Source organism: Pelobates fuscus, chromosome 3 (assembly GCF_036172605.1).
Source record: "Pelobates fuscus isolate aPelFus1 chromosome 3, aPelFus1.pri, whole genome shotgun sequence".
NCBI classification, from domain to species: Eukaryota; Metazoa; Chordata; class Amphibia; order Anura; family Pelobatidae; genus Pelobates; species Pelobates fuscus.
In genome coordinates, this window is record NC_086319.1 from 5,956,285 (window position 1) to 5,971,531 (window position 15,247).

At 43.3% G+C, this 15,247-nt stretch overlaps 1 protein-coding gene across 3 annotated transcripts in view; it reads left to right on the forward strand.

The window, feature by feature from the left end:
* Window positions 1–14,910, forward strand: part of LOC134602110 (solute carrier organic anion transporter family member 1A2-like) — a 96,764-nt gene extending 81,854 nt beyond the window's left edge. For 2 of the 3 annotated variants that reach the window (XM_063446635.1, XM_063446634.1), the window contains 2 exons: window positions 3,900–4,017; window positions 14,602–14,910. In XM_063446635.1, the coding sequence (XP_063302705.1) occupies window positions 3,900–4,017; window positions 14,602–14,743 (260 nt within the window). In that variant the 3' untranslated portion in view covers window positions 14,744–14,910. The remainder of the gene's footprint in view (window positions 1–3,899; window positions 4,018–14,601) is intronic. The other variant, XM_063446636.1, reaches the window with a different exon arrangement.
* The last annotated feature ends 337 nt before the right edge of the window (window positions 14,911–15,247 follow it).

A 15,247-nucleotide genomic window follows, 5' to 3' on the forward strand; every position in this document is an offset into this window, starting at 1 on the left:
ATAGATATATATACAATTTCATTCTAAGTGTATTTTGATATAAATATATATATATTAATATCAAAATACAGTTAGAATAAAATTTCGTATAGATATATAATTTTTTTTTAATTTTTTATTATTATTTTTTATTTTTTTTATTTAATTTAAATTATTTATTATTCGTATTTTATAATATATATATACACAATATATATAATTATATATATTATATATATACGTGTGTAAATTAATTATAAGTGTATTTTTATATTAATATATGTACATATTAATATAAAAATACACTTAGCATGACATTATATATATGATATATAGACATATATTATATAGGTATAATATATGTATATATATCATATATATACACATATATAATAATATATTTTTTTTATTAACTATAACTTTAATTTTTTTTTATGATTTTACACATGCAGGGAGACTGCCTGTCAGCACAGACAGTCCCCCTGCAGGCAGAGACTAGGACACCTATTGTGACCATGTGGTCGCCCTGTTGGGCGATTGTAGCGGAGAGCCGATCTTGCACAGCTATTCTCCACTAGAGATCCCAGTGAGGCTCAGGAACAAGGTGATGTTAAGTCCACAGGCAAGGTTTCCAGCAGGTAGAGTAATACAGCAATATCCCCATCGCAATCCCAATAACTGGACGACACACAGTTTCAGGAGTAGAACTAACTAGCTTTATTTCACAGTTCCTTATAAAGCCCTCTCCTATGCAAGGGAGGAGGTTCTATCACTTAAGACATTATCCAATCTACAAGCAGTAACCTCCCACAGATCTCCTCCCCTCCTCTAGCATCATAATCCCCTTATCGTGTACACAGTTTTCCCCGAGTTTTGGATGTACCCTAAATACTTGGGGTACATCCACAAATCCAACATCCCCAGATAGCTCTATTCTGGGGGACCAACATACTTTAAAATTAGCCCATTCGGATAAAGCGTTCGGGAGTTATGGGACTTTGAAGTTTGGACCGACCGCAGAGGTAAAGTATCTGAAAACAGTTCCATGTATTCTGGCCCTGCGGTCGGTCACAAACAGGCGAATGCAAAGGGGTGAAATATTACTGTTAAGTGGCCTGACGGGGATTCGGATGAATCCCCTAGTTTGTGGGGTTCTTTCTACCGAACGGTGGGCCGTTCGGTAGTTTCCCCACGAAGTATTAGGAGTCTGGAGGTCTCAGCGGTGTTTGCCTAGTCAAGTGTCCGATTTTGGTTCCAGACACTCGACGGCAAAACACCGCTGTTCGGCAGTCCAAGATGGCCGCCGCCACGTGTTCGCATCCCGAATGGCGGCCACCCAGAGAACAAAGACCACACTGCATGAATAGGTAATTACCCGTTTGCAACATTGTTGCAAACGGTAATTGAAGGCACACTTTACACAGGGTGGTCTGGTTGTTCGGTAGTTTCATTCCCTTGTTTTATTTGAATGATTCTACCGAACAACTAGAGGAATACAGTTCTTTACATACATTCAACTGTCAATATAACCGGATACCATGATTTCTATACATGTTCACACACATTAAACCAGCAATATGACTAAATACACTTATTCTCATACATGTTGTGGGACAGCCCGGTACCAATCCGCTACAGCGATCACATGGCCACAGGGGTCCTAAACCGCCATGGGGAGACTGTCTGGGCTGCAGGCAGTCTCCCCACACCGGGAGCACCGCCGATCGCCACCGGGGGAACGACGGCGATCGGGTAAGTACATTTTAAATTTAGGACGGTTCAGGACCGTCGTCGGTCGGCAAGGGAAAAATGCCGATGACGGTCCTGAACCGTCCTGCGTCCTCAAGGGGTTAAATGGAGCTGTGACATCAGTGTGTGGTGAACAGTGTTTTGATTTAACATCAGTCTTCTTCACTAGATTTACTTCATGTGAGTTATCTTTGCTGGAGGAGGATTGTATCTCTTTTGAATGGACATATGCAGCCTCATTTGCGAGCGCTTCCTCTTGTGCAATAATAAAAGTTAAATTCTGTCTTGCAAGCAGTCTCCTCTGCAGTGCCTCATCTTGCACCCCACACACAAGCCTGTCCCTTAACAAGGATTCTAAGCTGGTACCAAAATTGCAATTTTCAGACAGCCTGCGCAGTTCTGCAATGTATGCTGCAATGCTTTCACCTGGTTTCTGATTTCGTCTATTGAAATGGAAACGCCTCACTGTTTCAGATGGGGTGGGTGCTAAATGATGTTTTAACAGTGCCAGTATTTCTTCAAATGAGTAGTCTTGTGGTTTAGCAGGAGATATCAGTGAGCGGACAATATCAAATGTTTTGGACCCAATAACACTCAGTAACACGGCTCTCTTCTGAATAGCATCCACCACCTTATTAGCTTCCAGGAAAAACACTAACCTGTCAGCATATGAGTCCCATGAGGCTGGATTAGCCAGATCAAATTCCTCCATGTGTCCCAGAGAAGCCATGCTGGAAATATTTGTAGATAAAAGAATTCCAAAAAAAAGTTTTACTTCCTCACTCAGGCTGATTTCATTTCCTTTATATATATTCTGCAGTGTCCATTTATTGATATCCCATCCTCGTCACCAGTTTAGTGTATTAGCATGTTATATATTCACAAATGGCTCTCAGACATTGTAGTAAAACAGAACTTCTCTTTACTTCAGTACACACACATAATGACATAACACACACACACACACACACACACATAATGACATAACACCAAAGAGACTAAACACAACAGAACAAGTGCATAACTTCACTATGCTGCCATCTGCTGGAAGGGGGACTGCATAAACCTCAATACATAACATTTATTAAATATAGGGATAAGGAAAACGAATAATGTATAATGCGGCAGTTGGAATACATTGGAGATGTGTGATAGATTTTGCTGTAAATTGAGGAAGGGGGGGGTGACATGTGGATTGCACTCAGTGTTACATTCATACAGGCATAGTTACTGTATCAGTATTGTTTATTCATATTAAAGGGGCACACTAGCAAATAAAACATGGTCATGCTGCCAAATGTCCCTGGCACTATCTGACAATACGCTGTCAAACCATTTATACCTGGCTCTGTCACACCCCGCAGTGCTTCCAGTCTGAGCGGATACTGCTTTGGTATTAACAGTATCAATCTGGTGTAAGTTCAGACATTGTTCATCGGCTGAGAGAGTAACAACATAACCTACCATATTACAGAACACACGACAAGGGACGACAAGGGACGACACGACACAAGGGACAACAAAACACAAGACACGACAAAACACAAGACACGACACAAGACATGACATGACACAAGAGACGACACAAGACATGACATGACACAAGAGACGACACAAGACACAACACAAAACGCAACACAACAAAACGTAACATCACAAAACAAAACACAACATAACCTACCATATCACAGAACACAAAACAAAATGACATGAAATAACACAACAAAATGCAGCACAAACCAATCCCCCAAAACCTAGCTGTCAGCATTACCACATTTAATCTGAGTAAAGTAATGTAACGTGTGCTGCGATACATCTCAGACCTGCACAGAGTTCTATGCGCTCCACCACTACCATAGCGGTAACTGATATCAGAATTAGCACAATGTTACTTAGTTACACAGGATAAAAAGAGACCAGAGTTCGTTAAGTTCAGCCTTTTTCTGTTTTTGCTGGTCATCCAAAAGAAGACAACAGCAAACCAGCTGTGAGCAAGGCTGCACTTGATGACCGCCCTCCGTCAGTCTCTGTTCAGCCTGTGGGACATTCTCTAAATTGGGATACAGTTACTGCAGGTTTGAGATGTATCGCAGCACATTTTACATGATTTCCCTCTGAATGACCTGCATATAACGTCTGTTTCTGTAGATTTATAATAACTGTATTTGCAGGTGGAATCCCTTCCCCCATTTACTATGGGGCATTAATTGACACAACCTGCCTAAAATGGGGTACAACGAGCTGTGGGGAGCCAGGAGCTTGCCGGATGTATGATGCAGACACTTACAGGTGAGCCTCGTTCTCTGCCATTCAGCACTACGTTACCCTTGTATCTGGCAAAAAATTACCACGGGTTACTCACTAAACACAGACAGGGTTACCCACTAAACACAGACAGGGTTACTCACTAAACACAGACAGGGTTACTCACTAAACACAGACAGGGCTACCCACTAAACACAGACAGGGCTATCCACTAAACACAGACAGGGTTACTCACTAAAAACAGACAGGGTTACCCACTAAACACAGACAGGGTTACTTACTAAACACAGACAGGGTTACTCACTAAAAACAGACAGGGTTACTCACTAAACACAGACAGGGCTACCCACTAAACACAGACAGGGCTATCCACTAAACACAGACAGGGTTACCCACTAAACACAGACAGGGTTACTTACTAAACACAGACAGGGTTACTCACTAAAAACAGACAGGGTTACTCACTAAACACAGACAGGGCTACCCACTAAGCACAGACAGGGCTATCCACTAAACACAGACAGGGTTACCCACTAAACACAGACAGGGTTACTTACTAAACACAGACAGGGTTACCCACTAAACACAGAAAGGGTTACTTACTAAACACAGACAGGGTTACCCACTAAACACAGAAAGGGTTACTCACTAAACACAGACAGGGTTACCCACTAAACACAGATAGGGTTACCCACTAAACACAGATTGGGTTACCCACTAAACACAGATAGGGTTACCCACTAAACACAGATAGGGTTACCCACTAAACACAGATAGGGTTACCCACTAAACACAGACAGGGTTACCCACTAAACACAGACAGGGCTAGCCACTAAACACAGAAAGGGTTACTTACTAAACACAGACAGGGTTACCCACTAAACACAGACAGGGCTATCCACTAAACACAGACAGGGTTACTCACTAAACACAGATAGGGTTAGCCACTAAACACAGACAGGGCTACCCACTAAACACAGAAAGGGTTACTTACTAAACACAGACAGGGTTACCCACTAAACACAGACAGGGCTATCCACTAAACACAGACAGGGCTATCCACTAAACACAGACAGGGTTACCCACTAAACACAGACAGGGTTACCCACTAAACACAGACAGGGCTACCAACTAAACACAGAAAGGGTTACTTACTAAACACAGACAGGGTTACCCACTAAACACAGACAGGGCTATCCACTAAACACAGACAGGGTTACTCACTAAACACAGACAGGGTTACCCACTAAACAGAGACAGGGCTATCCACGAAACACAGACAGGGTTACTCACTAAACACAGACAGGGCTACCCACTAAACACAGATAGGGTTACCCACTAAACACAGATAGGGTTACCCACTAAACACAGAAAGGGTTACCCACTAAACACAGAAAGGGTTACTTACTAAACACAGACAGGGCTACCCACTAAACACAGAAAGGGTTACTCACTAAACACAGACAGGGTTACCCACTAAACACAGACAGGGCTATCCACTAAACACAGACAGGGTTACTCACTAAACACAGATAGGGTTACTCACTAAACACAGACAGGGTTACCCACTAAACACAGATAGGGTTACCCACTAAACACAGATTGGGTTACCCACTAAACACAGATAGGGTTACCCACTAAACACAGATAGGGTTACCCACTAAACACAGATAGGGTTACCCACTAAACACAGACAGGGTTACCCACTAAACACAGACAGGGCTAGCCACTAAACACAGAAAGGGTTACTTACTAAACACAGACAGGGTTACCCACTAAACACAGACAGGGCTATCCACTAAACACAGACAGGGTTACTCACTAAACACAGATAGGGTTAGCCACTAAACACAGACAGGGCTACCCACTAAACACAGAAAGGGTTACTTACTAAACACAGACAGGGTTACCCACTAAACACAGACAGGGCTATCCACTAAACACAGACAGGGCTATCCACTAAACACAGACAGGGTTACCCACTAAACACAGACAGGGTTACCCACTAAACACAGACAGGGCTACCAACTAAACACAGAAAGGGTTACTTACTAAACACAGACAGGGTTACCCACTAAACACAGACAGGGCTATCCACTAAACACAGACAGGGTTACTCACTAAACACAGACAGGGTTACCCACTAAACAGAGACAGGGCTATCCACGAAACACAGACAGGGTTACTCACTAAACACAGACAGGGCTACCCACTAAACACAGATAGGGTTACCCACTAAACACAGATAGGGTTACCCACTAAACACAGAAAGGGTTACCCACTAAACACAGAAAGGGTTACTTACTAAACACAGACAGGGCTACCCACTAAACACAGAAAGGGTTACTCACTAAACACAGACAGGGTTACCCACTAAACACAGACAGGGCTATCCACTAAACACAGACAGGGTTACTCACTAAACACAGATAGGGTTACCCACTAAACACAGACAGGGCTACCCACTAAACACAGAAAGGGTTACTTACTAAACACAGACAGGGTTACCCACTAAACACAGGCAGGGCTATCCACTAAACACAGACAGGGTTACTCACTAAACACAGACAGGGTTACTCACTAAACACAGACAGGGCTACCCACTAAACACAGACAGGGTTACTCACTAAACACAGACAGGGTTACCCACTAAACACAGACAGGGCTATCCACTAAACACAGACAGGGTTACTCACTAAACACAGATAGGGTTACCCACTAAACACAGACAGGGCTACCCACTAAACACAGACAGGGTTACTCACTAAACACAGACAGGGCTACCCACTAAACACAGACAGGGTTACTCACTAAACACAGACAGGTTTACCCACTAAACACAGACAGGGCTACCCACTAAACACAGACAGGGTTACTCACTAAACACAGACAGGGCTACCCACTAAACACAGACAGGGTTACTCACTAAACACAGACAGGGTTACCCACTAAACACAGACAGGGCTATCCACTAAACACAGACAGGGTTACTCACTAAACACAGATAGGGTTACCCACTAAACACAGACAGGGCTACCCACTAAACACAGACAGGGTTACTCACTAAACACAGATAGGGTTACCCACTAAACACAGACAGGGCTACCCACTAAACACAGATAGGGTTACTCACTAAAAATAGACAGGGTTACCCACTAAACACAGAAAGGGTTACTCACTAAACACAGACAGGGTTACCCACTAAACACAGACAGGCTTACCCACTAAACACAGACAGGGTTACCCACTAAACACAGACAGGGTTACCCACTAAACACAGACAGGGTTACCCACTAAACACAGACAGGCTTACCCACTAAACACAGACAGGGTTACCCACTAAACACAGACAGGGTTACTTACTAAACACAGACAGGGTTACCCACTAAACACAGACAGGGCTACCCACTAAACACAGACAGGGTTACTCACTAAACACAGACAGGGTTACCCACTAAACACAGACAGGGTTACCCACTAAACACAGACAGGGTTACCCACTAAACACAGACAGGCTTACCCACTAAACACAGACAGGGTTACCCACTAAACACAGACAGGGTTACCCACTAAACACAGACAGGGTTACCCACTAAACACAGATAGGGTTACCCACTAAACACAGACAGGGCTATCCACTAAACACAGACAGGGTTACTCACTAAACACAGATAGGGTTACCCACTAAACACAGACAGGGCTACCCACTAAACACAGAAAGGGTTACTTACTAAACACAGACAGGGTTACCCACTAAACACAGGCAGGGCTATCCACTAAACACAGACAGGGTTACTCACTAAACACAGACAGGGTTACTCACTAAACACAGACAGGGCTACCCACTAAACACAGACAGGGTTACTCACTAAACACAGACAGGGTTACCCACTAAACACAGACAGGGCTATCCACTAAACACAGACAGGGTTACTCACTAAACACAGATAGGGTTACCCACTAAACACAGACAGGGCTACCCACTAAACACAGACAGGGTTACTCACTAAACACAGACAGGGCTACCCACTAAACACAGACAGGGTTACTCACTAAACACAGACAGGGTTACCCACTAAACACAGACAGGGCTACCCACTAAACACAGACAGGGTTACTCACTAAACACAGACAGGGCTACCCACTAAACAGAGACAGGGTTACTCACTAAACACAGACAGGGTTACCCACTAAACACAGACAGGGCTATCCACTAAACACAGACAGGGTTACTCACTAAACACAGATAGGGTTACCCACTAAACACAGACAGGGCTACCCACTAAACACAGACAGGGTCACTCACTAAACACAGATAGGGTTACCCACTAAACACAGACAGGGCTACCCACTAAACACAGATAGGGTTACTCACTAAAAATAGACAGGGTTACCCACTAAACACAGAAAGGGTTACTCACTAAACACAGACAGGGTTACCCACTAAACACAGACAGGCTTACCCACTAAACACAGACAGGGTTACCCACTAAACACAGACAGGGTTACCCACTAAACACAGACAGGGTTACCCACTAAACACAGACAGGGTTACCCACTAAACACAGACAGGCTTACCCACTAAACACAGACAGGGTTACCCACTAAACACAGACAGGGTTACTTACTAAACACAGACAGGGTTACCCACTAAACACAGACAGGGCTACCCACTAAACACAGACAGGGTTACTCACTAAACACAGACAGGGTTACCCACTAAACACAGACAGGGTTACCCACTAAACACAGACAGGGTTACCCACTAAACACAGACAGGGTTACCCACTAAACACAGACAGGCTTACCCACTAAACACAGACAGGGTTACCCACTAAACACAGACAGGGTTACCCACTAAACACAGACAGGGTTACCCACTAAACACAGATAGGGTTACCCACTAAACACAGACAGGGCTATCCACTAAACACAGACAGGGTTACTCACTAAACACAGATAGGGTTACCCACTAAACACAGACAGGGCTACCCACTAAACACAGAAAGGGTTACTTACTAAACACAGACAGGGTTACCCACTAAACACAGGCAGGGCTATCCACTAAACACAGACAGGGTTACTCACTAAACACAGACAGGGTTACTCACTAAACACAGACAGGGCTACCCACTAAACACAGACAGGGTTACTCACTAAACACAGACAGGGTTACCCACTAAACACAGACAGGGCTATCCACTAAACACAGACAGGGTTACTCACTAAACACAGATAGGGTTACCCACTAAACACAGACAGGGCTACCCACTAAACACAGACAGGGTTACTCACTAAACACAGACAGGGCTACCCACTAAACACAGACAGGGTTACTCACTAAACACAGACAGGTTTACCCACTAAACACAGACAGGGCTACCCACTAAACACAGACAGGGTTACTCACTAAACACAGACAGGGCTACCCACTAAACACAGACAGGGTTACTCACTAAACACAGACAGGGTTACCCACTAAACACAGACAGGGCTATCCACTAAACACAGACAGGGTTACTCACTAAACACAGATAGGGTTACCCACTAAACACAGACAGGGCTACCCACTAAACACAGACAGGGTTACTCACTAAACACAGATAGGGTTACCCACTAAACACAGACAGGGCTACCCACTAAACACAGATAGGGTTACTCACTAAAAATAGACAGGGTTACCCACTAAACACAGAAAGGGTTACTCACTAAACACAGACAGGGTTACCCACTAAACACAGACAGGCTTACCCACTAAACACAGACAGGGTTACCCACTAAACACAGACAGGGTTACCCACTAAACACAGACAGGGTTACCCACTAAACACAGACAGGGTTACCCACTAAACACAGACAGGCTTACCCACTAAACACAGACAGGCTTACCCACTAAACACAGACAGGGTTACCCACTAAACACAGACAGGGTTACCCACTAAACACAGACAGGGTTACCCACTAAACACAGACAGGGTTACCCACTAAACACAGACAGGGCTACCCACTAAACACAGACAGGGTTACTCACTAAACACAGACAGGGCTACCCACTAAACACAGACAGGGTTACTCACTAAACACAGACAGGGTTACCCACTAAACACAGACAGGGCTACCCACTAAACACAGACAGGGCTACCCACTAAACACAGATAGGGTTACTCACTAAAAATAGACAGGGTTACCCACTAAACACAGAAAGGGTTACTCACTAAACACAGACAGGGTTACCCACTAAACACAGACAGGCTTACCCACTAAACACAGACAGGGTTACCCACTAAACACAGACAGGGTTACCCACTAAACACAGACAGGGTTACCCACTAAACACAGACAGGGTTACCCACTAAACACAGACAGGCTTACCCACTAAACACAGACAGGCTTACCCACTAAACACAGACAGGGTTACCCACTAAACACAGACAGGGTTACCCACTAAACACAGACAGGGTTACTCACTAAACACAGATAGGGTTACCCACTAAACACAGACAGGGCTACCCACTAAACACAGACAGGGTTACTCACTAAACACAGACAGGGCTACCCACTAAACACAGACAGGGTTACTCACTAAACACAGACAGGGTTACCCACTAAACACAGACAGGGCTACCCACTAAACACAGACAGGGTTACTCACTAAACACAGACAGGGCTACCCACTAAACACAGACAGGGTTACTCACTAAACACAGACAGGGTTACCCACTAAACACAGACAGGGCTATCCACTAAACACAGACAGGGTTACTCACTAAACACAGATAGGGTTACCCACTAAACACAGACAGGGCTACCCACTAAACACAGACAGGGTTACTCACTAAACACAGATAGGGTTACCCACTAAACACAGACAGGGCTACCCACTAAACACAGATAGGGTTACTCACTAAAAATAGACAGGGTTACCCACTAAACACAGAAAGGGTTACTCACTAAACACAGACAGGGTTACCCACTAAACACAGACAGGCTTACCCACTAAACACAGACAGGGTTACCCACTAAACACAGACAGGGTTACCCACTAAACACAGACAGGGTTACCCACTAAACACAGACAGGCTTACCCACTAAACACAGACAGGGTTACCCACTAAACACAGACAGGGTTACTTACTAAACACAGACAGGGTTACTTACTAAACACAGACAGGGCTACCCACTAAACACAGACAGGGTTACTCACTAAACACAGACAGGGTTACCCACTAAACACAGACAGGGTTACCCACTAAACACAGACAGGGTTACCCACTAAACACAGACAGGCTTACCCACTAAACACAGACAGGGTTACCCACTAAACACAGACAGGGTTACCCACTAAACACAGACAGGCTTACCCACTAAACACAGACAGGGTTACCCACTAAACACAGACAGGCTTACCCACTAAACACAGACAGGCTTACCCACTAAACACAGACAGGGTTACCCACTAAACACAGACAGGGTTACCCACTAAACACAGACAGGGTTACCCACTAAACACAGACAGGCTTACCCACTAAACACAGACAGGGTTACCCACTAAACACAGACAGGGTTACTTACTAAACACAGACAGGGTTACCCACTAAACACAGACAGGGCTACCCACTAAACACAGACAGGGTTACTCACTAAACACAGACAGGGTTACCCACTAAACACAGACAGGGTTACCCACTAAACACAGACAGGGTTACCCACTAAACACAGACAGGCTTACCCACTAAACACAGACAGGGTTACTCACTAAACACAGACAGGGTTACCCACTAAACACAGACAGGGTTACCCACTAAACACAGACAGGGTTACCCACTAAACACAGACAGGGTTACCCACTAAACACAGACAGGGTTACCCACTAAACACAGACAGGGTTACTCACTAAACACAGACAGGGTTACCCACTAAACACAGACAGGGTTACCCACTAAACACAGACAGGGTTACCCACTAAACACAGACAGGGTTACCCACTAAACACAGACAGGGTTACCCACTAAACACAGACAGGGTTACTCACTAAACACAGACAGGGTTACTTACTAAACACAGACAGGGTTACCCACTAAACACAGACAGGGTTACTCACTAAACACAGACAGGGTTACTTACTAAACACAGACAGGGTTACTCACTACTGACAGTGTTACCCACTAAACATAGATGGGGTTACCCACTAAACACAGACGGGGTTAACCTAACCCCAACACTAACCCGACCCCTAATCCTAACCGCAAACCTACCCCTAACCCCAACCCTACCCCTACCCCTAACATAACCATATCCCCTAACCCTACCCCTAACCTATAGTTAGGGGTAGTGTTAGGGTTAAGGGGAGAGTTACGAGTAGGATTAGGGCTAGGGTTAAATTCCTGTCATCATTCCCTTAATTTTCCCTCCCTCTCCTGTTTTGCCACTTTTCAGAAATCCAAAGCATTTCGCCACTTCTGTATGGCTCTTCTGAAATACGGCACTTCAACAATTCGGACATTCGGAAGCATCCAAATGCCCGAATTGCCGAAATTCGTCCGAATTTAAATTTGGACCGAAACGAATTGCAGGTGTCTACTAAACAATCCGGACACTGCTCATGGGATTCAGAAATGTCCAGATTTTGTAATTCAGACTCCAAACTGGCCTGAATTAATTCCAGATTTTAGCCGTACCGAACTCGGCTCGATGATTGAAATCCGAACAGAATTAATTGAGTGCCCATAGACTTCAACTCGGGGCTCGGATATAAGAAAACTATGAGCTGCTTGCTAGCATTGCTAGCATTGTCAGTGGGCATATCGCTAACTAACCACTGACGAATCCAGGGTTAATTATATGGCGGCAAACCAGCGCTTGCTAGGCAGCTGCCACTTTCAAAAAGTTTTACAAGATTAATTAATTGATACATAAAAATCCTATGTGGGTTGATACGACTCACATATTAATATAAAGGAGGGATTGCCATGTGGAGGGGGGGATGTCTGCTAAATATTTAACGCTAGGGGCTGGGCAGCCATTACAGTCATTCCCCGCTATCAGCTCTTATTCTGCGGTGAGCCCTCAGTGAGGGAAGATGGATTACAAGTTTGTTTTTTCCTCTAGGGTTTTTTTGTAATCTGCCTTTTTAAATTTTAATTAGTGGTGTTGGTTATTATTTGGCCTTTTTTGGCTGAAGAACAAAAGAATGGCAAGAAACAAGAGTTCTTATGGTAAGTATAATTTATTTTTAATTTTTTTACAGGTTTTAAGTGTGGGACCCCTTAAAATTATTAGGGTGGAAGGGAGTATGTAAGGACTTTACTTTTGTGAGATAACTAGGGAATTGGGGACTACTAGCCACTTGGGGGGGCATGCTATTATTTTGGGGTGTGGACAATGGCATGTACAGCCCCCTACAATACGTCCCCCCCTTTTATAATTCATAGTTACGTAGCTGAAAAGAGACTTGCGTCCATCAAGTTCAGCCTTCCTCACATATGTTTTTGCTGTTGATCCAAAAGAAGGCAAAAAAAACAAAATTGCACAGCATATTCAAGGTGTGATCTTACCAGCGATTTATAAAGAGGCAAAATTATATTTTCATCCCAAAAACTTCTGCCCATATATATATACACATGACAAAACATTACTGGCCTTAGCAACTGCCGATTGACATTGCTGCCTAATTTGTTGTCTATAACAATTCCCAAATCCTTCTTGTGTCTGGTTATCCCTACTTCACTACCATTTAGGGTGTAAGTTGTTTGTGCATTTTTTATGCCAAAGTGCATAACTTTGAATTTCTCTACATTAAATGTCCTCTGCCATTTTAGTGCCCAGTCCCACAATCTAAATCCCTCTGCAGCAAAGCAATATCCTGCTCACATTGTATTACTTTACAAAGCGTTGTCTCATCTGCAAACACTAAAACATGGCTTTTAATGCCTATTGCAAGATTATTTATAAATATGTCAAATAGAAGCGGTCCTAAACAGAACCCTGAGGGACACCACTTACCACTTTTGTCCAGTAAGAAAATGTACCATTAATGACAACTCGTTGTACTCTATCCTTAAGCCAATGTTCTACCCAAGAACAAGAATATTCATCTAGACCAATTTCTTTTAGTTTGAACACTAACCTATTGTGAGGAAAATCCAAGTAGATCACAACCACTGCAACACCCTGATCTATACTTCCCCTTACTCCGAGGCTGTTAATTGGTTTGGATGTAGATATCACAGATTTTCTGTATGCTTCTGGACAAATTCTTCAGAAACGGTCGGACTGATTAAATCCTGACTGCGTTAGGCTTTAGTAATTCGGCAATTTGCCAATCCGGTCAGGAATGTGCAATTTTCATCTGATTTTCCTATTCTGACCAAATCCTGGTGAATAACTCTGACTTGCAATGAATGGGGGAGAGAATAGGCATGCTGTGATTATATTGTAGAATTTCCCAAACCTTTTTTTGGTCTAAATTTTGCAATTCAGTTTTCAATTCACTGTGTTGTTTAGAAATAATCTGGGTACGACAATAATAATATTTACAAATATCTCTTGCTGAATTCCCATTACATTTTGTGATGTATAATTTTCTTTCATGTGTGTAATGCTCTGCAGGCATATCTACCTCGGTGTTCCGAGCGTCCTGCGGTTTATCTCCTACATCCCCTGTCTGTTCATCCTCTACATCCTGAGAACAGACTCATCACAAGACAAGCACGTGGCTTCAGAGACAAAATCCTTGGAAACAGACGTCTGAAAAGTGTTATTTGGTTAGGATTTATTTACTGAGAATAAGCAGAATTCACACTGAAATATTCAGCTGAAATTGTCTTGGTAGCCAGAAGGGATGATTATTGATGGCGTGCATCAGCGGATATAAATACACAGAGCAATATTTAATAAAAATCCATCTTAAGACTCCGACTTGTCCTGAGTGTAATAGTTGGCAGTGTGTGGCCTAAAACTGGCATTTAATGAGCTCCCTGTCCATTTATATTAAGAATTAAGTGAATCCCTTTCTGTCTACAATTTATTTAATCTGTTAATATAATAAGGCCAACGTCTCCATTTATTTCATCTATCCATTAATCCATTTAAATCATCCAGCAATTGAATTAATTCCTACTTTTCATGATTCTAATCAATTTATATAATACATTAATCTAATTGATTTATATAATCCATTCATTTAATCTATGCGGATACTCCACACTGGAGCCATGATAAATCGTTTGGCGTAAAGGATTCTGGGACAAAATGA